This window comes from Prionailurus bengalensis, chromosome B1 (assembly GCF_016509475.1).
Source record: "Prionailurus bengalensis isolate Pbe53 chromosome B1, Fcat_Pben_1.1_paternal_pri, whole genome shotgun sequence".
NCBI lineage: Eukaryota > Metazoa > Chordata > Mammalia > Carnivora > Felidae > Prionailurus > Prionailurus bengalensis.
In genome coordinates, this window is record NC_057344.1 from 205491028 (window position 1) to 205515718 (window position 24691).

Here is a 24691-nt window from a genome sequence, read left to right on the forward strand (position 1 = left end):
GGGTTTGCTCTTCCAGCCCAGCCCCGACCTTCAGGGAGGGGAAGGGATCTGGGGATTGAGCTCAGGCACCAGAGGCCGAGGCTGTAGTCAGTCACGCCTAGGTAAGTGAGGATGACTCCTGACTAGGGAGGCTTGGGGAGCCTCGGAGTTGGTGGCTTCTGCAGATGCCGACCCCACAGGGACAGAGGCTCCTGCGCCTAGGAGTCTTGGAGACCTTCCTTGGGACCTCACCGTCTGGCTGTTTTTCCTGTCCTGTCTAATAAACTCTAATAGTAGGCAGAACACTTTGCCGAGTTCTGTGCTGTTCTGGAGAATTAACAAAACTGAAGGTGATCGTAAGAACCCCCAAATCTGTAGCTGGCAGATGTGTGGGTGGCCTGGGGACCCTGCTTGCAGCTGGTGTCCCTAGTGAAGCAGTCTTGTGCCGAGTGCTTAACCAGTGGGTTTGCATTAACTCCGGATAGAGTCAGAATTGAACGGTGGTTGGGCCCCTGGGTGGCTCAGGTCATGATCTCACAGTTCGTGAGTTCGAGCCCTGTGTCGGGATCTGTGCTGACAGCTCAGAGCCTCAAGCCTGTGTTGGATTCTGTGTCTCCCTTTCTCTGTGCCCCTCCCCTGCTCGTGCTCTGTCTCTCAAAAAATAAAATAAGATGTTAAAGAAAAAAAAAAAAGAATTGAATGGTGGGTTGCCCAGTTGGTGCTGGAGTATGGGTTGTTGGGAAAAAAACAAAACAAAAGAAAAGGACTTCTAGAAGGAAAGAGTGGCCCACCCATGAACCGTATCTCAAGAGTCCCCATCACCTCCAGGAATGGGGTTTCTCAGAGGGCCAGGGAAGCCTTCGGAGTGGGGAGATTCTGGGAAGGGACCAGGTGGGATCGGGATGCACAGTTCACACAATGTAGAGATGGGGGGTAGGCCAGGCAGCTCTGGGAGCTGGATGGCTTGTGTGCTTGCTGGGGTGGGGGTGGGGGTGCAGCGTGGGGTTGCAGGGAGCAGGCCCAGGGTGGGGGTGTGCAGGGAGTGCATAGGGCAGGGGTGTGGGGGGCAGCCCAGGATGGGAATGCGGGGTGGGGGGGTGTCCAGGGTGGGGGTGCACTGGGGGAGTGTGCAGGGCAGGGGGCTGGCCCAGGGAAGAGGATGTGGAGGGTGTGCAGGGCAGGGATGCGGAGAGCAGACCCAGGACAAGGGGTGGGGGGGTGTGCAGGGCAGGGGGCTGGTCCAGCGCAGGGGTGTGTGTGTGTGGGGGGGTGTCCAGGGTGGGGGTGCAAGGGGGGAAGTGTGCAGGGCAGGGGGCTGGTCCAAGTCTGGGAGTCCTCTGTTTGGTCCTCGGCTAGAGTGAGAAAGACTTGGTGTGATTGGAAATGTAGTGTTTGAAATGGAAAAGGTTACTTTATGAACCACAGAGACCACATGTGAGCCCAGACCCCAGCTTAAAACAAGGCTGTCACTCATACTACAAGGTCCTAAATTTAATGTTTGATGGGAATATGAGAGTTGCCTATGATGACATCGGGCTCCTTCTGAGTTACATAAAGTGACCAGTGGAAGTGTGTGTCCCCAGAGGATCCACTGGGAGCAGCCTGGATGTGCCCTGCCTGGTCTGCTCCGAGCTTGTCCAGGAGTCGGCACCTGTCCCCTGCCGTGCCTGTCTGCTCTCCTCCCTTCTCACGCTGGCTCCCCGAGTAAGGCCTCGGCACCCCAAGCCCGCTCTGTGCACTCCTGCTGCCTGAGGGTCTTAGGGTGCTGGCCCGCCTTTCCAGCCCTGCTCTGCCCTGCCAGCACGTGCTGCCCCAGGATTGCCAGTGCCTGTCTCGTCCCCTCCACCGCTTGTGTCCGCAGCACAGGGTCTGAGCACAGGTCGTGTGACTGGACTTGGAATTTATGCTCAGGGAAAGTGTCAAAAATACACGAAAATCCTAAAAGCATGCTGTACGCTCAGCGGTAGTGTTTATCCAAGATACGGTTTACTTGCAGTGTTTGGTCTACGAGTGGTTCTCATAACCCTCGCCCTCCTGTGGGCAGAGAAGTTGGGGGACCCTTTGGATCAGGCCCTTGCTTGCCCCGTGGGGCTGTCTGTGCACTGGGGGGTCCCGCGCAACTGCGCATCAGCTAGAGCGAGTAGGGAGGGGTCCCGCCTGGGGAGACCTTCAGGCCGGGCTCTGGGCCCTCGGCTGGTGGAACCCGGTGTCCCCGGTAGGGGTGCGTGAGGCCAGGGGCTGCCTCAGGTCCGCCTTCTTCCCTAGAGCTACCCCAAGACACCGTGTTCCTAATGTGTCCCTTCACTTAGCAACACCCTGAAACCTTCCGGCACTCAGAACACGCTTCCAGACACTTACTCTGTGAAAGACACGGGGCACCCTTTCGGGCTCTAAAAGGTGGTGTTGGTGTGAAACGCCTGGTTTGACACGACTTTTCTTGCTTTTTCTTTGTCTCTGTCATAGGTGGTCTGGGAGAGCCGGCTTGTCTCAGTTGTGCCAACGCCGTGGGGTTGATAAGCCACTTGTAAGTAAATCGTCACTTACCGTCCTTCTGTAAGTGGGAGCTTGGAAGTGCTCGAGTGACGTGTGACTCCTGATTGTGGGGAGACAGTACCTCCTGCTTTGCTGTTTTTTGTTTTCCTTTCTTTTCACCCTTTATCTTTTCATTTTGAAACATAACCACATGTTAGTGGGTCTTTGGAAAATAAGCATTCATAATTTCAGTGTCTGTTACAAATATTGTTAGCATTTTGATGTATTTTATTCTGGTCTTTTGTTCACGCATCTGTTTTTTATTTGTTTATTTAAATCCTTTTTATTTAGTTTTGAGAGAGCGCGAGAGTGTGAGCAGGGGAGGGGCAGAGAGAGAGGGGGACAGACGATCGCTCTGTGCTGATATCAGCAAGCCTGACGCGGGGCTTGAACTCACAAACCGTGAGATCCTGACCTGAGCCGAAGTTGAGCATCTGACTTCCCACTGAGCCACCCAGACGCCCTCACACGTCTGTTTTGGAAAGCTGCGCTGGGTACTTCGCACCGTGTGCTTTGCCCTGCTCACACGGCTGCTGTTTTCAGTGGCTTTTCATGGACTTTGCAAAAAGACGTTGGGTGCTCCACGCAGCATTGCAGGTGTGGGGCTCCCTCAGTGAACACACCAGACCCTCGCTTGAACCCCATTTGGTCCTTCACAGAGCGTCATGTTGAGCGAGTGGTGGCCGCAGGGCTCACTTACCCCCACCTGGTTCTGGGGATATGTCTGCAGTGTGGATTTAGCCCTTCCCTCTGGTGAGAAGTCTGTGATACTGTTGCGAGGCTTGGAGGGCTTCCTGGAGGGAGTGGCATCCACTCTTCCCTGTCCGCTGTCGCAAATGGACTTGAACTTCTCTCAGGGTTCCCGTTCTCTCCCACCTGCATTCCCTCTGCCCAGCATCCCTGAGCACAGTTTCCTTCTGATCCCCCTCACCTACGTGGTGGGATGCCCAGACCTTTCTTCCTGATCCCAGGCCCTTGTCCCAGACACCCAGAGTGGAGCCCGTCTCTCCCTTCTATCCCTGATTCTCCCTGTTGGAGAGTGCAGGACCCCCTTCCCAGGTGCCACCCAGGTGGCCCCTCACAGCGTCTTGCCCATGGAACCACGGGGGCTTTTAAGTTTTTTTACTCATTTGAGATCGTTAATTTGTTACCTCATCTGGAGAGGGGCCCCTGAGTGGCTTGGCTCAGTCAGTTAAGCGTCGTACTTCGACTCAGGTCATGATCTCACGGTCTGTGGGTTCGAGCCCCACGGTGGGCTGTGTGGTGACAGCTCGGAGTCTGCTTGGGATTCTCTCTCTCTCTCCCTGTCTCTCTGCCCCTCTCTCTAAATAAATAAACATTTGTTTTAAACAGACCTTTTTTCTCTCCCAGGTGAAGGTCACTTTCTTTGTGTAGGCCACATGTGTTAATTGAAGGCAGCTCCCCGATGTGTTGGATTTGGTCTCGTTAATGGACCTCTTGTCTCGTTCTTTGAGTGGCTATTGCTGGCGCGTAAGTTGCCAGCCGTCTTGTGTCCAGCCGCTTCTCACCGCTCCCTTTACTAGGTTCCAGCTCCTTCTGTAGCACCTTTCCTTAGTGGTGGGCGTGGTCCTGGGACGTGGTGACAGTAGCTCTTGCTTCTGCTGCTTTTGGGTTCCCTCGGCAGCCGGGTCTTGCCAGGAGAGCTGCAGGCAAGAAGTAGTATCTAGTGTTGAGTCTGGAAGGTTGGCTTTTGTTTCTAGGACTCTGCTGTGTCTTTTTATTCGTAGTGCGCTAAAATGTTTTTATTAGGAATGCGTGTTGAATTTTTCAGGCACCTTTTCAGAGTCAAATGTACCTGCATTTAAGATTCATATTAAAATATAAGCACTCTGTGCTTTATTAACATGAATTTTTTATAAGTTAACAATTTTTAGAAAATTAAACACTTTTTTTTACAAAGTTAAGCAGTGAGGGGCACCTGGCTGACTCAGTCTGTGGATCATATGACTCTTGATTTCAGGGTCGGTCGTGAGTTCAGGCCCCACGTTGGGTGTAGATTACTTAAAAATAAGTGAAATAAAATTATATGTAAAAAAAAAAAAAAGGAAAGTTACATAATGAGAACTATAAAGCTGTTTTGCTGAACTCATGCATTTGAAATGAGCAGTTATAGGTGAGAGTTGAAGTTTTATATCACATCCAGCACACGTTACTTGTTACTTTGATGGCACAGATAAGTATCGGTGACCCTTGAACAAGAACGCAAGGCGGGGCTGGGGGCGCTGGCCCCTGTGCAGTCGAAAGTGCACCTGTAACTTTTGACTTCCCTGAGACTTAGCTACTGACAGCCTGCTCTTGACCAGAAGCCTTGCTGAACATAAAAAGTCAATTAACACGTGATTTGTATATGTATCATATGCTGTAGTCTTACAATAAAGCAAGCTAGACAAAAGAAGACTTAAGAAAATGGTTAGGAAGAAACGCTTATGGGACTGTCCCGTGTTTATGAAAAAGCCTCAGCGTGGACGCGGTCCCGGCACAGAAGTCCGTGCGTGGCGCGGGCCTGTGTGGTGGCGGTGCCCCGTGAGGGGGTCTGTCATCTCAGTTTTCAGCTCTGGTGGTCCCGACCCCAGAGCGTGAGCGGCTGCGGAGTTTCTGATCCAGAACCACTCGATCGATGGGCGTTATCTAGCTGCCCTTGACCTCCTTTATCCTAAAAGTGAAGGCAGAGAGGGAGTCCAGTAAAGTGCAGCCCCTTGGTTGCAAAGCCCCCCAAGCACAGGGGGTCGTTCGGTGGCAGGACGGGGCTGCCGTGAGGCTCTCGGGCTCCTGCATGGGACCACTCGGAGGACTGGTGGCTGGTGCTTGCCTGGCCCCCGGAGTGTCCTGCAGGGTGCACTGGGTACCACAGGGCCTGGAGGGCGCGGGCAGGGGTCCCAGTGCCGTGGACGGCGGCCTCCCGTTCCCCAGCTGAGGGGCACCTTGTCCTGCGGGCAGCGTCACCTCTTGTCTCTGGGCAGAGAGGCAGCCTGCGCTTCGGGAGCCATTCCTCCTGGTCCTGGGACCGGTGGCTTTATTGCCCGCCTCTGCTTCCCTTGCTTGTTGCTGACGCCATGTCCCTGAAGAACTGAACGCGGCACGTTGAGGGTTGGCGCCCTCCGTGGCCCAGCCGGAGGCCATTGTCTGGGTGGGCTGTCCCCCTGGGAGGGGGACGTGCCAGGTGGCCCGCAGGTGCTGTGCCTGTGGCATCGTTTCATGGGTCCAGAAGGTGCTGTGGGGGGAGCAGGCCTGGGTCCCTCTGCCTGCCCTCCTGTGTTCGTGCGGCTGATGCCACGAGGCCCGGGAAATGCTCTGACCCGCGAACGCACTCCTCTGCCAGGGGCTGCTTAGGACTTCTCCCCTTTTTTTTAAGATTTCATTTCATTTCTTTTCATTTCATTTCATCTGTTTATTTGAGACAGAGAGAGAGAGAGAGGATACCAGGCGGGCTCCGTGCTGTTAGTGCAAAGCCCATCGTGGGGCTCGATCTCGCAAACTGTGAGAATTCACAAACCCCATGATCAAGAGTCGCATGCTGGGGCGCCTGGGTGGCTCAGTCGCTTGAGTGTCTGACTCTTGATTTCTACTTGGATCATAGAGGTTGGGCTCTGTGCTGTGTGTGGAGCCTGCTTAAGATTCTCTCTCTCTCTCTCTCTCTCTCTCTCTCTCTCTCTCTGCCCCTTTCCCTTGCCCATACTCTGTCTTCAAAAAAAAAAAAAAAAAGTCACACACTCTACCACCCGAGCCACCCAGGCACCCCTGGTTTTTCTCTTGTTGAAGGTGGCAGCAAGTTGTCAACATTGAGGTGGACGTGGGAGCCCGCACCCTTAGGTGAAATGAATGCCTTTGATAGGAGTCCCTCAGCGTTTTCACGTGAACAGACAGACTGTCTTGTAGTGACTGTGTATTTCTTGTTGACGTTTCTTTTGTCCAGAGTGGTTTTTTCCCACTTTAAGGGGAGCGAAGAAAAGAGAAAGCAGGAGAAGGTCTGGTGGTGGGCCTGTGGGAAGCTGGGCCCACTGACCCCGTGTAGGTGAGGCGGGCGCTTCTCGGGAGGGATGCCGAGCCATGGGCTCTAGCGACCTGGGGCAGAGCAGGGTCCCGGCAGTGCCCAGATTAGTTTTGTTTTGACGAATATTTCTAAAGTAATAAGTTACACAATTTTATGCTTTTTGAAAACAGCTAAACCTTTCTGGGTAGTATATTGGTAATGTTAGTTTCTAGCATGCTTGAAGATAGCCAGATCCCGGAGCCTCGCTGGCCCCAGTGGATATGCGGGGTGCCTTTCAGCTTGCTGTGTTTTCGCGAGTCTCTGCTTTCACCTGTTGGCTGTGCTGTCCAGCGCCGACATCACGCCTTCTTGTGGAAGCTACTTGCTTCCTTGCTCGTTGAGTGTCGGGAGCCTGGATCATTAAGTTGGACAGAGACAGGATGGCAGGCTGATCCCTGCATCAGGAGGTGAGGCTGAGGCACAGAAGGCACAGTCTGGGGCCACAGTCCCACAGCCGCAAGTGACTGAGCGGGTCTGCTGTGCTCTGTGCAGCCTGTCCCTCAGCAGCTGTGACCCAGTCAGGGCAGGGTGGGTTCAAGGCCGCGCCCTTCCCGCTCAGGTGTTGACTGTGGGGCCCTGGGGCTCACGGCACAGGACTGACCCTGCCCTTTGAAGGCAGGAGGCCGTTGAGGGGTTGCTCGATGGGTGGCGGGTGATGCCCTGTGCCAGCTGCACCCACGTGATGCAGGCTGTGAACCGAGGTGGGCACGCCTCTGGCTGTCCTTCAGCATTCCCCACCTGTAAGAGGTACAGCTGGACCAGACGTTCCCTGGCTTCCTCCAGCCCCGATTGGCGGCTGCCAGCTCCCTGGTGGGTGTCGTATGCACCTGGCGCTCTGGGTACTTCACGTGTCTATTACTGCACACATTTATAGAGGACGCTCACGAAGCACAGAGAGAGGTTAATTAACTTGCCCGAGGTCTCAGCATTGAGTAGTGGATTGGAATTTGGGATGGGGCAGGCAGCTGCGGAGCCCAGGTCCCGTGAGATGCTCCAGCCGATGGGAAGAGGCTGGGCTTGTGTCGGTTATGAGCACGAGCCTATGAGCTGACTTGGAGCCTGTGGCCTCCCGGGGGTGGGTTTGTGCCCGGGGGCGGGGGGAGCGTCGTCCAGTGTGACGGGTGGGGTATGAAGGAGATCCCGGGGCTCCAAGAGTCGTGCAGGTAAGGTGTTCCAGCGCTGGATGTCATCGAGGCTCTGGGCTGAGCAGAAGCAGCAGCGTGGGGAAGACGGAGGAGCGGGTCCCGGGCGTGATTCGTTGGGTTTTCGCCACTTGGTACAAACGTCTCTGCTGGACAGTGCACGGGTTTGGGTCCCCGTGGATTTGAGCGTCCTCACTAACTTCCGGGGCTCGCTCAAGAACTGCAGATCTTCGTAGAAAGTCACCTGGTAGGGAACGGACCTCCCTGCCCCGCCTCCACCCCCCCAATTCCCCAAGTCTGGGAAGCCACCTGGGAGACCTGCCCCGAGGTCGGTTCTGTAGTCCGGGGGTCAGGGGCCAAGCTCTGCTGTTTGTGTCCAATCTGCCCTTCCTTCGAGCCCCCGGCCCCTTGGTGCCCTGGTGCCACCTGTGAGCCCACGGGGACCGACAAGCCCCTTCCCAGCAGCCCCTCTTCCTCCTGATGTGTTTCCTGGGCACGCAGACGCGGTGGGGAGTCGGTGTCGGTGCTGGGAAGATTGAGTGTCTGTGTGGTTGTGACGCAGCCTGGTCCGTGTCGCGCTTGCGGGTTTGAGGTGCCAGGAGGTCGCCCCTCATCGCTGTTTTCCTCTCTCTCTCTTCAAGGAATGTCTCGTTTCGCTGCTGCACTCCTGCCCACCCCGTGTACCTGTCCTTCAGGACCGATCCCCGTGGCTGCTGGACTGCGAGACCCGGGCGCATGTGCTCGGTGGCCCGAGTGCCGTGGGCCCCCGCCCCCGCTGGCCTGTTGGTCACAGGGCCTCAGTTCCTCCCCACGCGCTGCTGGCACTCCACGCCCCCGCTGGGTGACGACTCTGTGGTGGAGAAGTCCCTCAAGTCCTTGAAGGACAAGAACAAGAAGCTGGAGGAGGGAGGCCCCGTGTACAGCCCCCGCCGGAGGCGACCGTGAGGAAGTCCCTGGGGCAGAGGGTCCTGGACGAGCTGAGGCACTATTACCACGGCTTCCGCCTGCTCTGGATCGACACGAAGATTGCGGCGCGCATGCTCTGGCGGGTCCTCCACGGCCACAGCCTCACCCGCAGGGAGCGTAGGCAGGTAATGGATGCTCGGCAGCTCCCGGTCGGGCCGCCTCTTAGGTGCTTTCAAATACTTCCGGGGCTTTCCTTCTGCAACTTGTGGTTAGAAGATAATAATAACAACAGGAAACTCTAACCGTGAACCTTCCTGTACCACCGCTGATAATCTCTCGGTGCCTCCGCGGCCAGAGGGTCTCTCACACCCGTCTGTGGTCTCCCGTCGCTCTGGCCTTGTGCCACCGCGTCGGCCTTCTTTCCTGTCGGAGGCCTGTGCCCACCCCGGCGGACTTCTTTTGCAGGGTAGCTGCCTTTTCTGTCTCGTTGCTTTCCAGATGTCTGTCTTTAGGGCTGTGCTTCTCCCTCTGTGAGCTGGGTCTTACTTGTTGGCTCTGAGCTCCTGACTCAGGTCTCACCTCTGTCATCGGCTCCAGAACCTGCCCGCCCACCGGCTCTTTAGCTGCCGGGAGCTCTGGTTCAGCATTCGGTACGCCAGCTTTCTCCGCCATTCACCAGCTCTTTTATTTTTAAACCTGTTTCTTCATGTTTATTTATCTGGAGAGAGAGTGAGCGTGAGCAGGGGAGGGGCAGAGAGAAAGGGAGAGACGGAATCCAACTCAGGCCCCTCACTGTCAGCCCAGAGCCTGACTCGGGGCTTGAGCCCACGAACCGCGAAATCTTGACCTGGGCCAAAATCGAGAGTCGGACGCTTAACCGACTGAGCCAGCCAGTCACCTCTGCCCTTCGCCAGCTCTTAAAAAAAGATCGCTCCTATTTTTCAGGAGCTCAGACCTTCTGGGTGCCTTACTTTGCCTGAAATAACTGACAGTTACACTGTAGACCTTCCCTTCTCCCCTTCTTGCTCTTTTCTCTTCTGGTGGGTCCCCGGGGCCCCAGGGGCAGCTTTAACTTCTCAGTGCCCTAGGGTTCTCCGAGGAAAGGTGCAGAAGGTTCCTCTGTGAGAAAACAAGGACTTGACTTTAACGCGACCTGGGGAGCTGGCCGTTCGGTGTGAGAGCTCCTCTGGCTTCTGATTTCATACGTGTTCTCAAGAACTTCTGGAGAGCCTGGGTCGTGCTTGTTTGGCTGGCTGGGATTTCCCCTGGGATGCCACGTTAGAAGGGAGCAGATGGAGAATTGAAAGAAGGACAGTCGTATTGGAATCTCAGGATCATCCTGTTAGCGTCTGTCGGATGTTGATGACGAGGCGCGTTGTTGAGTTAATCACAATGTAATGCTTTATATCCCGGACTCCCGTGCGCTGCTCCCCTACCCCGCGAGAGCTGTGTGCATTTGCTGCTTCCGTGAGGATGATGAGACTTCGTAAGAACAAAAACAAACGAGTGGGAGCAGATGAGCACGTCCCAGCGAGAGGTCCCAGTGAGAGGCCCCAGCGAGAGGCTCCAGCGAGAGGTCCCAGCGAGGCCTCAGTGAGAGGCCCCAGCAAGAGGTCCCAGCGAGAGGTCCCAGCGAGAGGCCCCAGCGAGAGGTCCCAGCGAGAGGTCCCAGCGAGGCCCCAGCGAGAGGTCCCAGCAAGAGGTCCCAGCGAGGCCTCAGCGAGAGGTCCCAGCAAGAGGCCCCAGCGAGAGGTCCCAGTGAAAGGCCCCAGTGAGAGGTCCCAGCAAGGCCCCAGCGAGAGGCCCCAGCGAGAGGTCCCAGCGAGGCCTCAGCAAGAGGTCCCAGCAAGAGGTCCCAGCGAGAGGTCCCAGCGAGAGGTCCCAGCAAGGCCCCAGCGAGAGGCCCCAGGGAGAGGTCCCAGCGAGAGGTCCCAGGGAGAGGTCCCAGTGAGAGGCCCCAGTGAGAGGTCCCAGCAAGGCCCCAGCGAGAGGCTCCAGCGAGAGGTCCCAGCGAGGCCTCAGCGAGAGGCCCCAGCAAGAGGTCCCAGCGAGAGGTCCCAGCGAGAGGCCCCAGCGAGAGGTCCCAGCGAGAGGCCCCAGCGAGAGGTCCCAGCGAGGCCTCAGCGAGAGGTCCCAGCGAGAGGCCCCAGCGAGAGGTCCCAGCAAGGCCCCAGCGAGAGGTCCCAGCGAGAGGTCCCAGCAAGGCCCCAGCGAGAGGCCCCAGGGAGAGGTCCCAGCGAGAGGTCCCAGGGAGAGGTCCCAGTGAGAGGCCCCAGTGAGAGGTCCCAGCAAGGCCCCAGCGAGAGGCTCCAGCGAGAGGTCCCAGCGAGGCCTCAGCGAGAGGCCCCAGCAAGAGGTCCCAGCGAGAGGCCCCAGCGAGAGGTCCCAGCGAGAGGTCCCAGCAAGGCCCCAGCAAGAGGTCCCAGCAAGAGGTCCCAGCGAGGCCTCAGCGAGAGGTCCCAGCGAGAGGTCCCAGCGAGAGGCCCCAGCGAGAGGTCCCAATGAGAGGCCCCAATGAGAGGTCCCAGCAAGGCCCCAGCGAGAGGCCCCAGCGAGAGGTCCCAGCGAGAGGTCCCAGCGAGAGGTCCCAGCAAGGCCCCAGTGAGAGGCCCCAGCGAGAGGTCCCAGCGAGAGGTCCCAGCGAGAGGCCCCAGCGAGAGGTCCCAGCGAGAGGCCCCAGCAAGAGGTCCCAGCGAGGCCTCAGCGAGAGGTCCCAGCGAGAGGTCCCAACGAGAGGTCCCAGGGAGAGGTCCCTGTGTGCATATGGACTTGGCAGGGGTAGCACATGGGAGAGGCTTTGTGGGGCTGTGCTTTCTTCTCCTTGTTTCAGGGCCTTCCAGGTGATTTGAATTTGAACAAAATGTTGGCATATAGAAGAGTGAGTCTTACAATTAGGATATTTACAAAGGCAAGCGGTTGTAAAATAATTTGTAGGAGTCGTTTAAGTGGAAGATAGATTTGAAATGTGAATTTAACTCTTGCTGTTGTCGTGAAGCAGAATTCACCAAACGTTGGGTTGTTCCTCCCCCCCCACCCCCCAGGGAACGTGAGCTGGGTTTGGACCGCCGTGAGACAAGTTAGCTGTACCCCACTGGCGGGGCGTGGTTGCCATGGTGATCCTCAGTCCAGAGGAGGCGCAGTCCAGACACCTGGTGTATGTGCTTGGCCGAGGCTCCAATGGGGCGAAGGTGCCATCTGTGGGATTATGACTGGCCACCTCTGAGTCAGAATCCTACCCAGGCGGAATGATAGGACAGCACCACGGGGCCTCGATGGCCTCGGATGGCTGGTCCCCCGCCGGCCCTGCCGGCCGGCCCTGGTGCGTCAGGACCAGGGTTGGGTGCCGAGAGCCCCTCGTCCTGGGCAACAAGGCCACCCCTTTGCCTGTCATGCAGCGCACGTTCGTGGGGAACCTGGTGCTTTAAACCATTCGTGGACGACCGGTTTCTGAGTGGTGGCGTCCCACATGGCACAGCAGCTCCCTCACTGCGATCAGCTGAAAGTCAGCCCTCCTTAAAAAAAAAAAAGAAATGTGAATTTAAGGTCACAACTGTTGAATGCATGCTGATCATGTGAAACAGAGAATGACAGAAACGTCTGAGGATTGCTGTGGAATAGAAGTATTGGGAAAGTAGTTTTGTGTTCTGACCTTGGGCCCCGTGGACCTGCAGGGTTTGGAAGGACTGTTTCTGTCCCCCAGATGCTCACAGCAGAGTCGGCGCACCCTGGAGATGCCTCTCGGTGGCAGTGTGAACGTTGCAGCAGGGAGGATGGAGAAGCAGGGCTGAGGTCTGGTCACGGCGTGCGTCTGTTGACAAGTGTCCGGCGGCCGTGCAGGCAGACTCTGGCCCGTTACCGGCCTGCGTTCGCGCTCAGTTAGCCGAGCGTTCCTTTAGTGCCTCAGCACCGTGCGGGGGGGCTGCAGCCGGGGGCCTGGTCGGCGCGCTCCCAGGGGCTCTGGGGAGCCGAGGGCGGGGGGCCTTCGGGAAGGGGCTCCTCCTCCCAGAGCTTTCCCACCACGTGCTTGCTTAAGCTGAAGCACGTCGGAGGGCTGATGCCTTCATCTGCAGCGACGCTCTTGGGACGGTTAAACCGCTCGCTGGTCCTCCTTCGACGCCAGGTGTGTGGTTGGGAGTCACCGAGGCTTCTCCGAGGCCTCGCAGTGGGTGTTAGGTCCTCAGAGGCTCTGGCTGCACCAGCCTGCTCTCATCTGGTCCTTGACCCCTCCTGTGGTCGAGCGAGCCTCGTGCTCCAGCAGATGTGGCAGCAGCCACAGCCTGGTAGCCGTGAGCACACTGGGCCCCCGGCCCTGGGCTTCGCTCCTCCCCACGAGGGGGAGCCAGGGCTCCTTGGAGGCGGAGCCCAGCAACAGCCGGGACAGCAGTGGTACAAGAGGAGGAGCCTGGGTCAGAAAGTAAAGAGAACGCGGGCACCTCTGGGCGTGGCCGGTGTGGAATAAAACAGATTTCTTGTTTCATTTCTTTCAACAGTGTTGTGCAGTTTCTTTTTTTCTTAACATTATTATAAATAGGTTTTTTTTGTTACAAAATAAACAACCTAAAATTTACCCTTTTAGCCATTTTTAGGTCTGTGCTTCTGCGGCACTGAGGACCTTCCCAGTGTCGTGAACGTCCCTACCACCCGTCTCCAGAACCCTGCTGTCTCCCCAAACTGAAACTCTGCCCCCGTTCCACACTCACTCTCCACCCCCTTCCGCCAGCCCGACACCCACCACCTCCCTTCTGTCTCCGTGATCTGACTCCCCTGGGGCCTCACGTAAGGGAGGTCACAGAGCGTCCGTCCCTTCGTAACTGGCTTACTGCACTTAGTCTGCTCAGAGTTCATCCGTGTGGTGGCAGGCAGCAGGCGGCAGGAGTCCTCTTTTGAGGCTGAGGCTGAATAGCACTCCATTGGGTGGATGGACCACACTTTCTCACCTGTCCATAAGTCACGGACACTGGGTTTCTTCCGTCTTTTGGCTCGTGTGGGTGAACAGAGCTTTTAAAATTTCAGTCTCCACGTGTTGATTGCTAGTACAGGTGACCCTTGAACAACACAAGTTCGAACCGTGTGGATCCATCTCTAGGTGGGTTTATTTTATTTATTTTATTTTTTTCCCCAACTTTTTTTTTTTTTTTTTGGGGGGGGGACAGAGAGAGACAGAGCATGAACGGGGGAGGGGCAGAGAGAGAGGGAGACACAGAATCGGAAACAGGCTCCAGGCTCTGAGCCATCAGCCCAGAGCCCGACGCGGGGCTCGAACTCACGGACCGCGAGATTGTGACCTGAGCTGAAGTCGGACGCTTAACCGACTGCGCCACCCAGGCGCCCCAATTTTTTATAAATATACGAACATGGAAAAAATATGAAAACGTGTACGCTACTATAAATGTACTTTCTCTTAAGATTTTCTTAACGTTTCCTTTTGTCTGGCCTTATTGAAAGAATGCAGCATATGATACCTACAATATACAAAGTGTGTGTTAATCGTTTACGTATTGCTAAGGATTCTCGTCAACAGTAGGCTGTTAGGCTTTTAGTAGTTAAGTTTTGGGGGGATGCAAATTTATGCGAGGCTTTTTGACTGTATGGGACAGTCAGTGCCCCTAACCCTGTATTGTTCAAGGATCAATTGTATATAGAAATACAACTAATTTTTACAAAGCTTTTTTAAATGTTTGTTTATTTTGAGAGAGAGGGGGAGAGAATCCCAAGCAGGCTCCGTGCTGTCTGTGGAGAGCCTGACGTAGGGCTCGAACTCACAGACTGTGAGATCATGACCCGAGCCAAAATCAAGAGTCGGACACTCAGCTGACTGGGCCACCCAGGTGCCCCCACGACTGATTTTCATATATTGATCTTATATCTTGCAGAGTCACCAAAGACGGTTGTTCTGGGATCTTTTTTGTTTCTTTGTTACTGTTTTTAAAGATTTTACTTTTTTTTTGCAAACATTTGTTTTCCCATTTTTGTGAACATTTGTAATCTTTTGTAAAGATTAACATTTTTTAAAAAAAACACGTATTTTGAGAGAGAGAGAGAGAACGAGAGAACACGAGCGGGGGATGGGCAGAGAGAGGGAGACAGAGGATCCACAGTGGGCTCCGTGCTGACAGCAGAGAGCCTAATGCAGGGCTTGAATTCGTGAACCTCGATATCATGTCTTGGCCCCTAAACATTTTACTTTTAAGTGATCTCTACACCCAACGTGGGGCTCGGATTCACAATCCCTAGATCAAGACTCGTATGCTTCACCAGCTGAGCCAGCCGGGTGCCCCTCTGGTATCATTTTTGTAAATTCCATCAGAGTTTTTATCAGGAATGGATTTTGGGTTTTGTCAAACGCTTTTTCTGCATCTGTTTGGATGATCATACGGTTTCCTGCTGATTAAATGTTTGAGGTTGTAAAATGAGATTAAAAGGCGAGACCTGACTACGTGCAGTCTGCAAGAAACACCCCTCAAATGTGAAGACACAAATAGGGGCGTCGGGGTCACTCAGCCAGTGGAGCCTGTGACTCTTGATCTTGGGATTGTGAGTTCGAGACCCACATTGGGTGTAGAGATGGCCTAAAAATAAATCTTAAAAAAAAAAAAAAAAAAAAAAAAGTAAAGGCACAAATAGATTCAAAGTGAAAAAATGGGGGAAAGTAAGTGCTGCTGACGGCAGTCGGAAGAAAGCTGACGTGGCCACCTTGACATCAGACTAAGGTGGTTTCGTAGCAAAGATGCCCAGGGATGAAGAAGGTCATCCTGGCATTTAACGTTTCGTAATGTCCAAGGGGTGCAGTCATCGAAAGGACATAACATGCCTAAGCATTTGTGTGTCTCATGGCGGAAGCCAGATGCCAAAGAATGTCTTCTACAGCCCTATGTGAGCAAACCGAGAGAAACAAATCGATTTACCGTTTTCCTGGGGCTGAGGGTTGAGATGGACTGCGGATGGACATAGGGCGCCCGATGGCATGATGACAGTGTGCTAAAGGTGGGTTTTGGTGATCGTTTCACAGGCTGTAAATTTACCAAGAATCATTGAGTTACACACTCACGGTGGGTGAGTGTCACGGAATGTAAATTAAACCTTGATAGAACTGCTGAAAAAAAATTAAGGAGGAATGTCAGAAAACACAGACACCAGCTTGAAGGGCCTCTTCTGGGACCATTTGAGCATAAAAGTAAAAATAGTAATAAATTGTAAACAAATGAAAAAGTACAGGAATCCGTGAGTCTGTTTTGACGACAGATAGAAAAGTGAACGGGCAAGGTTTGTACGTGGGAAGACAGGCTCGAGGTCGGGGTCCCTGTTCCATGACCCTTGGAGCAGAGACTGGTTTGGGAAGAGCTGGGTGAGTGCTGCCCAGGGAGAAGAGCCTCAGGTGTCTCCTCCACAGAGTGCCGGGGAGGGGACCCTCCGGCCGGGTGGTCACAGTGCGCACCACCACGGGGCAGGTGGCTCCCAACTGCCGCGAGGGGCCGCCAGGATCTGGGGAGCGGCGCCCCGGCGGGAACATGCCACTTGACCGTTGTAAGTGTCAGAAGAGGCCAGAACAAAGCCGTTTCTAGGAATGACCTCGCTTTTCCGGAGACGTGTAGTTAACGACCGTGGAAATGCACACCTCGACCGGCATGAGCGTCCATCTTGGTTCCTGTGAGCCTAGGCAGCTTGGGGTCAAAGGTGTTGACTGAGTAGACTGAAGAGAAGGCTGCCTGGGGACCCAGCAGCGAGTGTCCGCTGAGTGTCACTCGGGGGCTTTCGATGCTTTCAACTTGTGAACGTGTTTACTGGTGTCAGCGGTAGTGGGTTCACGTCGAGGAAGCGTTGGGTTTTGGCCTAACTGTTGCTGTGTGGTCAGACCCTCTCGAGAAACAGCCGTGACACTCTCTCTGCGGGCTGTTTGGGGCGGACGGTGTGGCCACAGCCTCCCCTGGCGACCTCGGCCTGCCGCTCTCATCTGGCTGGCTTCCGAGTTCAGGGGGCAGCACGGTGTCTGCGTCAGGCTGTCTCCGCAGAGCGGGAACCCCGGTGGACGGGGCGAGAAGGGATGGGCGGTCCGCTCCCCACGCCGGCTTCCGCCCCTCCTAGCCTTTCTGAAGGCTGTCTTCCCGTGGTGTGGACGCTGGAGAAACAGATGCCTTTGGGAGCAGCGTGCCGGGCTGTCGGGACTTAGCGCCCTCGCCGACCCCCGTCGGGCTTGGGCTGCCGTCGCGCCGCCGACGGTCGTCGTGAGCGGTGTTGACGCCTCACCCCCTGCTCCCTTCCGCCTTTTCCCAGTTTCTCCGGATATGCGCTGACCTCTTTCGCCTGGTCCCCTTCCTGGTCTTTGTGGTGGTGCCGTTCATGGAGTTCCTGCTCCCTGTCGCCGTGAAGCTCTTCCCCAACATGTTGCCGTCCACGTTCGAGACCCAGTCCATCAAGGTGACGGGGCGTCGGGGCCGTGAGCTCATTTCAGAGCGAATTTGGACGTAGTTACAACGTCTGCGTTGTTTGTGACTGACGTTCAGATGGTCGATGGTTTTGAAGTTGTATGTTTTCTTCCTAATTGGGTCATGCTGTGCTGTGATTAGTAGACGGTGGGTTACGGAGTTGTTTTTCTTTAAATGTGTTTTAAAGCGCGGTTTCTGTAGCCCACTGTCCTTCAGGCCACGGGGAGAGGCCGCCCGCGGGCGGTGCGACCTGCGGAGGGCAGGGCCCATCTGCCGTCCCCGCAGTCACAGCGTTGTTTCACCCACGGCCCAACGGCCCACGAAGCTTCGAAGCTTCAGTGGCCGGTTCCTGCCCCGAGGGGCCCCACGACTATCTTCTCAGGCCCCGAACTGGAAGCGAAAGTCTGGGAAGGCACAGTCCCTGGGGGGAGCGCACGCCGCTCAGGAAAGTGCGGGAGGTGCCCGGCTGAGGGGTAAAGCGGACCCCGTGCTGGGTGGAAGCAGGCGGGGGCCGGGGTGCGGGCCAGGGGAGGGTAGCACCCCCTCTTTGACCTCACAGGAGGAGAGGCTGAAGAAGGAGCTGCGGGTCAAGCTGGAGCTGGCCAAGTTCCTCCAGGACACCATCGAGGAGATGGCCCTGAAGAACAAGGCAGCCAAGGGGAATGCCACCAAAGACTTCTCCGTGTTTTTCCAGAAGGTGCCGTGATGCTTCAGAGCCCTGGGGGCCTCAGCCCTCTGGTCCCGAGTGCCTGGTAGCGCCTCAGGGCCGCCCCGTCTTTCGTAGGGGCACGCCTCCCGTCCCTCTTGTTCACTGCGGGATGCGGGATGCGGGATGCGGGACGCGGGAGTGGAGCCCCCAGGCGGCGGCCGTGGGCTGGTGCCCTAGGGGGTTTAACCCTGCTCGGGGATGTTGGCTGGGCCTGCTGTCCTGAGCTTGCTGACATCAGAATTATTTGCCTGTGACTCCGTACTTTGCAGCAGCCCCAGGGGAGGCAGAGTTCAGTAGATTCGGAACTAAGACCCTGCCGTTGTGACGAGCTGGGGGGGCCAGGCTGGGGGAGGAGGGGATGGGCCCCGAGGCTGCTCCACAGCCACAGCCACGGCTCTGCTGGCATGGGCGGGAAGGGTCCACGAGCGGGAGGGGGGCCGGAAGCTGCAGGGAGGCATCCCCCCGGGGGAGCCAGTGCAGGCTGGGCGCTTAGAGCCCTCGAGGGGCTGCCCCCCAGGAGGAGCCTGGTGACCAGGGAGATCCGAAGGGGGGTTGTGGATGGTCCAGGGCACTTCCAGCTGGGGCGTGTGGCCCGAGGCCGTGGGCGGTGCTGGGGAGCCCCCCCCCCCCCCCCCAGTGGGCGGCTCGCTTGATTGTTCCCACAGATCCGAGAGACCGGTGAGAGACCCAGCAACGAGGAGATCCTGCGTTTTTCCAAGTTGTTCGAGGACGAGCTGACCCTGGACAACCTGACGCGACCACAGCTGGTGGCCCTGTGCAAGCTGCTGGAGCTGCAGTCCATCGGCACCAACAACTTCCTGCGTTTCCAGCTTACCATGAGGCTGCGCTCCATCAAGGCCGACGACAAGGTGGGCCCCCGCACTCGCGACCACCCTCTCCAGGCACCTGGGGCTCCGCTGTCCTGACCGTAGGGGAGGCGGAGTCACCAGCGGTCCTGTCATTCCCAGATCGCGGCGGTGGGCACTTGGCGCCTCTGCCCACCGTGGCCTGCGTGCACACACCCAGCGTGCGCGTGCGTCTCCTGGAATGACGTGGGAACCGCACGGCCCTTACGGTCTGTCCCCTGGCGTGACATTAGGAGACCTGCCCGTGTCGCTAAGTACTTGTTGAAACAGTGAATTTTAGTGGCTGCCTGATGTTTCATGGTGTGGACACGTCGTGACTTACTCACCGGTACTTTAGCTAACGTTTTGCCCACCTAAGCCGCGCTGTGACAAACGTCTTTCGGCAGCTCTTTCTGCCCACGGGTCCTGTCCCCGTGCTTCAATAAAATCATCTTCTTGCACCAAAAAACAAAACAGAAGCCACGCTCTTTTGACACAGAGTTTTGTGACCGATCTTTGACAGTCTTCATGAGAAGAGTGACCTAGGATTGGGGCTCCTGAGGAGAAGGGCAGGAGGTCAAAAGCAACCACCTTGCTCCTAGGGCTGTGCTGACCGCGGTGTCCCCCCCCACTGGCCCCGCCCACAGCCCTGCGGCCACACCGCATGTGCCCTCCAGTGTGTTTCCGGGAAGAGCTGCTAAAACCCTCCCTTTTCTCTGAGAGCGTGCCCTCCAGTGTTTCCGGGAAGAGCTGCCACACCTCTCCCTTGTCTCCGAGAGCTGCTGGCCCCGGAATCTGCGGCGTCTGCCGGCCGTACAGGCACCTCGGAGGTGTCCGGTCTGTGCTCCCGGCCACTTCTCTGTGTTCGCGAACGTGCTCGTCATAGTTCGTGTCTGACCACTCCAGTAGCTGTGGTCCGTGGGTCTTTTTGTCCGGTTTGCTTTCTCGGGCTGGTTTGCAGGGTCTCCTTCCTGGACCTAGACGTTGTCCGTGAGAAGTTTCCGAGGTTCCAGGCAGGGCCCGCCTGGGTCTGTCCCGCTAGAGAGGGGCCGCTCGGCCTGAGACCACTAACCACGGATCGGGGCCGGCCCTGCTGCCTCTGGCTTGCTCCCCTGACAGAGTGTGGGCTGCAGCTCCCCGTTGTCCCTTCCTCGCGGTGCCCCCTGCGGACCAGAGCCCAGGAGCCCCCCCCCCCCCACCCCGCTCTGTGCACGTTTCCTGCCCGGCTCCTCGCTTCCCTCTCCCCGGGCAGCAGCCTCTTGGCTCTGGCGGGGTGTCTCTGCCTCTGAGCAGGGGCCTTTGGCCTGGACTCTGAGCCTGCGCTACGCGTCGGCTACGCGTCGGCAAGTGTCGCTGGGTCCCCAGTGGCTCACACCCCCGTGGTTGCCCCGTCTTTCCCGGTCTGCATAATCTTGCTGTCCCCGAGCCCTGTTGTGCTAGCTTTCTGGTGCCTCCGAGCCTGTTTCTGTGTTCGTTTCAGCTGGTTTTTCTAGTAGCTCTCAGCAGGGGTGCCGATCTGGCAAAAACCGGCTCCTGGCCGTAGCTGGAAGTGGCAGGCCATCACTGCGGGTTTGTAGGGTTGAAAGGAAGTCCTTCCTCCACTGTGTACGCATTGCGTCTCGGAAGGCGCTCGGGACACCCACTCTGTGGGCGTGAGGGGGGCTGGCACGGGCAGTCCTCGGGGGGCCACCTCACTCCCCGGGAGCCTGCGTGTGGCTGCCCCCACCTCAGGAGAGGCAGCTAGGGGCAGGTGGCCCCGGCTGGAGTCCTGGCCACTCCCTTGCTTTGTGACCTTGGACGAATCACGGCTCAGTGCCTCAGAGCCCTCTGAAACAGAACAGCCTGCACTGTCAGGAAGGTGGCCTGGGCCTCCGCTGTCCTGGACGTGAAGTAAAAACCAAATACAAGAAGTCTCTGAGAAGTGGAGAGAAGACGACCCTGGGACCCCAGGACCAACCAGGTGGGTCTTCACGCCCTGGTGCTGAAGGAGCGGCCGCTGAGGCTTGCTGATGAGTGCGGACTCTGGAAGCCCTGACGGGCAGGGCTCTTAACCAATAGGGTTGTAAGTTCGAGCCCCACGTTGGGCAGAGAGATTATTTAAAACACACACAAAAACAACCCTGAGAAAAGCCTGCTCCCTCTGGCCAGAGGACAGGAAAGGGGCTCTCCAGGGGCGCCTGGGAGGCTCAGTTGGCTAAGCGTCCGACTCTTGATTTTGGCTCAGCTCATGATGTCACGGTTGGTGAGGTCTCTCTCCCTCTCTCTGCCCCTTCCCCGCTCGCGCTTTCGCTCTCAAAATAAGTAGATAAACTTTTTTTTTTTTTTTTTTTTAAGGAAAGGGACTGCCTAGCAGGACAGAAGGCTTCAGACAGTAACGCTCTACTCCAGCCAGACACTGGAGGAAGTAGTCCCCCTACAGCAGGCGCCGGTGGGTGAGGGCTGAGACCTCCACCCTCTTCAGGATGTCACAACTGGGGTGGCGTCAGGGAAAGCTGACGAGGCTGCTCCTTCCTCCCCGGCGGGTGGTAACGAGCTGCCGCTCCGGCCCCCGGGGCACAGTGTCCATAGGGACCAGCAGGGGGCCTGGCAGTTCCAGGACCTTCCCTGCACACCCCCCCCCCCCCCCGTTTGGATGGCGTCCAGAGGCCAGGTGGGGCCAGCCTGCCCCTGGCAGCCCCGGAGGCACGTGGAGGGCTCCCCGCTACCCTGGCTTCTCCTCTGGGGCTTGGCGGAGGCTGAATGGGGAGCCTGGCAGCAAAGAGGCAGCCCCCTAGTTGTTCCAAACTACCACGGGTGTAATTTGTGGGTGTAACTGAGAGGGGGCACAGACAGATCAGCCATCAAAGGGAGCTTGTGACTCACGTTTGCGCTAGAAGCGGGTGCAGCCCCTGCTCAGGACTACATGAGACGCTGATGCCCCTGGGGACCAGGAAGCGGGAGCAAGGGAGGACGTGGGACTTGGCCTTTATTACTAGTGTGGTCAGAGTGGCCAGCTGCAGTAAGTGATACGCAGGGCTTAGGCTTTGTGTTCGGAGGGCTTGAGACAGGATTCTCACGTCCCTGTGAGAGGAGCCAAGCAGTGGGGCCCGCCCGGAGACCGGAGGTGAGGAAGCACACGGCAGGCCCAAAGTAGCCGCGTGTGGCGCCTCACCGGGCAGCTAGGGAGTGAGCCGCGTGGAGACACAGCCTCCCAGGAGAAGAGAGGAGGAGACGGGCCCCTGGGGGGCTCAGTCGCTTGGATATCAGGTCTTGATTTCAGCTCAGGTCATGATCTCACAATTGGTGAGATCGAGCCCCAGGTCAACTCCACGCTGTGAGCGCGGAGGATGCTTGGGATTCTCTCTCTCCCTCCCTGTCTCTGCCCCTCCCCTGCTTGCGCTGTCTCCCTCTAAATACATAAATAAGCATTAAAAAGAGGAGGAAGAAAAACCAAATGGACATTTAGAACTGAAAAAGACAATCCAAAATAAAAAGCTCAGTGGATGAAAGGAGAGGACAGAAGACAGCATCAGTGAACTTTTAAGATAAACTATAGAAATTGCCTGTTGGGGGCACTGGCTGGCTCAGTTGGAGGAGCGTGCCACTTTTTTTTTTTTAGTGTTTTATTTATTTTTGAGAGAGAGGGAGACAGAGTGTGAGTGGGGAAGGGGCAGAGAGAGAGGGAGACACAGACTCTGAAGCAGGCTCCAGGCTCTGAGCCGTCAGCACAGAGCCCGAGGCAGGGCTTGAACTCATGAACTGTGAGATCACGACCTGAACTGAAGTCAGACACTTAACTGACTGAGCCACTCAGGTGCCCCAAGGAGTATGCGACTCTTGATCTGAGGTTGTGAGTTCAAGCCCCACGTGGGGTATAGAGATCGCTTAAATAAATAAAAAGCTTTAAAAAATCACCCATTTGAACATCTGAGGAAACAGTTAAAAAACAAGCAGGGTTTCAGCCACCTGTGGGACTAGAGGAAAGCATCTAATGTACTCGTCATCAGAGTTCTGGAAAGAGGGGAGGGAGGCTAGAGCTGGGAAGGTGCTTGAAGAAATAACTCCTGAACCCTTTCCACATTCAGTAAAAGACCTAGGTCAACACATTTTATTTGTATTTGTTTTTTAAAGCTTATTTATTTTGTGAGAGAGAGCATGCACGCATGCATGAGCGTGTGAGCAGGATAAGGACAGAGAGGGAGAGAGAATTCCAGGCAGTCTCCGTGCTGTCATTGCAGAGCCCGACACAGGGCGCAGACTCAAACTGAGAGACTGTGACCTGAGCTGAAATCGAGAGTGGATGCATAACCGACTGAGCCACCCGGGCGCCCCTGAAGTCAACACATTTTATTTATTTTTATTTTTTTTTTTTAATTTTTTTTTTTAACATTTATTTATTTTTGAGACAGAGAGAGACAGAGCATGAATGGGGGAGGGTCAGAGAGAGGGAGACACAGAATCTGAAACAGGCTCCAGGCTCTGAGCGGTCAGCCCAGAGCCCGATGCGGGGCTCGAACTCACAGACCGAGAGATCATGACCTGAGCTGAAGTCGGCCGCTTAACTGACTGAGCCACCCGGGCGCCCCTGAAGTCAACACATTTTAGAAGCTGGGTGAACCTCAGGCAGGACCAACCCAAAGAAGTCCACATGAAGACCCATCACCGTGACACTAAGCGGCGCCGAGGACTAATCGTGACGGCAGTGAGCGACACCGGCGTCTGGCACAGGGAGGGTGACTCCAGGGACAGCAAGCTGCTTATCAGAAACTGTGGCAGCCAGGAGGAGGGAACAGTATTTTTCACATACTGGAAAAAACCTGTCAACTCAGAATCCTGTGTCCAGCGAATATCCTCTGAAAAAGAGGGGAGAATCAAGACCTTCTCAGGAGAAGGAAACAGAACGGCCAGCAGCACGTCTGCCCCGCGAGGACCTGGAGGAGGGTCTCTAAACAGGAAGTAATCAACCCTTGAACAACGTGGGGCTTAGGACGCTGGGCCCTGCGCTCGCCCGGCACGGTCCCGGCACAGTAGAACTTTCCTTCACGCGTGAGTGAGATAGGGTTACAGCGTATAAGTTAACACAGCTGCAGTCATACCGCGTGGCAAAATAAATTGTCTAGAAGGCAGCAAAAGTCCGTGGTGAGTGTGTATAAAAAGGCAGTGTTTACAGTTGCACTTGCTACAGGATTCTTGGCTCTGTGGTGTTTGAAGTTGAGTTCTTAGAAAGAAACAAAATGCCCAAGATTAAAGGGAAAAGTACCCAAACCACATGGATTTGACTCCATTAAAAACGCAAAGCAGAGGGAGCGTCCTGTTCTCTGTTGCCCCACGGTGGGCCAGCAGGTGGCACAGCCCCGCCCTCCGTGCAGGACGTTGGGCTCCCCAGAAACTTAACTGCCGATGGCCTACTATTGACCTGAAGCCTTTCCGAGAACATAAACGGTTCATTAGTCCCTATTTTGTGGGTTACGTGTATCGTATGCGGTGTTTGTGTAATAAAGTAAGCTGGGGAAAAGAAAACGGACGCTTACGGCACTGCTGTGTCGAGGGACACCTGTGCATAAGTGGACCTGTGGACAGTTTAAGCCGTGTTGTTCAAAGATCTCTGGAACACGAGGTAGAAAGAAGGTGGTCAGCAACATATGGGTAAACCCAGTAGACTTGCCTTCTCGTTTGCCTTCTAAAGTCCGTGTGATAGTTGAGACAGAAGCGACAGTGCCGTGTGGGGTTGGAAGGAAGAGACATTAAGACGAGCTTAGAGTAGGAGAGGGCTGAGGGGCGTCCGGGGGTGAGGGTTCCACATTTCTCTTGGACCCGAACAAGGACGCGGAAGGCGTGCGTCCATCGGTAACACCCAGAGCGACCACCGAAAACGCCATGTGAGGAGGTAGACTCGGAAGCGCCGTGGAATTCGTGTTTCCCACAGGAAGATGGGGAGAGGGGGAAAAACGAGGTTTTCCATTATAAGCCCACAGCGGAAACAGCCCAGTTGTCGTGCGGTGGGAGAAGGTCAGCCCGGATGGTCCTACCGTGCAGAGCTAGTTAGCACCCGAAAGAGAAGCCGTGGTTAACGTGCTCGACAGCCTGCAGGAGTCTTCCAGGAATCCCCAGCAGCGTGTGCGTGC

General features: G+C 56.2%; 1 protein-coding gene across 1 annotated transcript in view; it reads left to right on the forward strand.

Moving 5' to 3' along the window:
- LETM1 (leucine zipper and EF-hand containing transmembrane protein 1) overlaps positions 1–24691 on the forward strand; it is a 41272-nt gene that overhangs the window by 3235 nt on the left and 13346 nt on the right. The window contains 6 exon segments of the mRNA XM_043573181.1: positions 2443–2503; positions 8346–8623; positions 8626–8795; positions 16882–17025; positions 17593–17730; positions 18408–18611. Coding sequence (XP_043429116.1) covers positions 2443–2503; positions 8346–8623; positions 8626–8795; positions 16882–17025; positions 17593–17730; positions 18408–18611 — 995 coding nt within the window.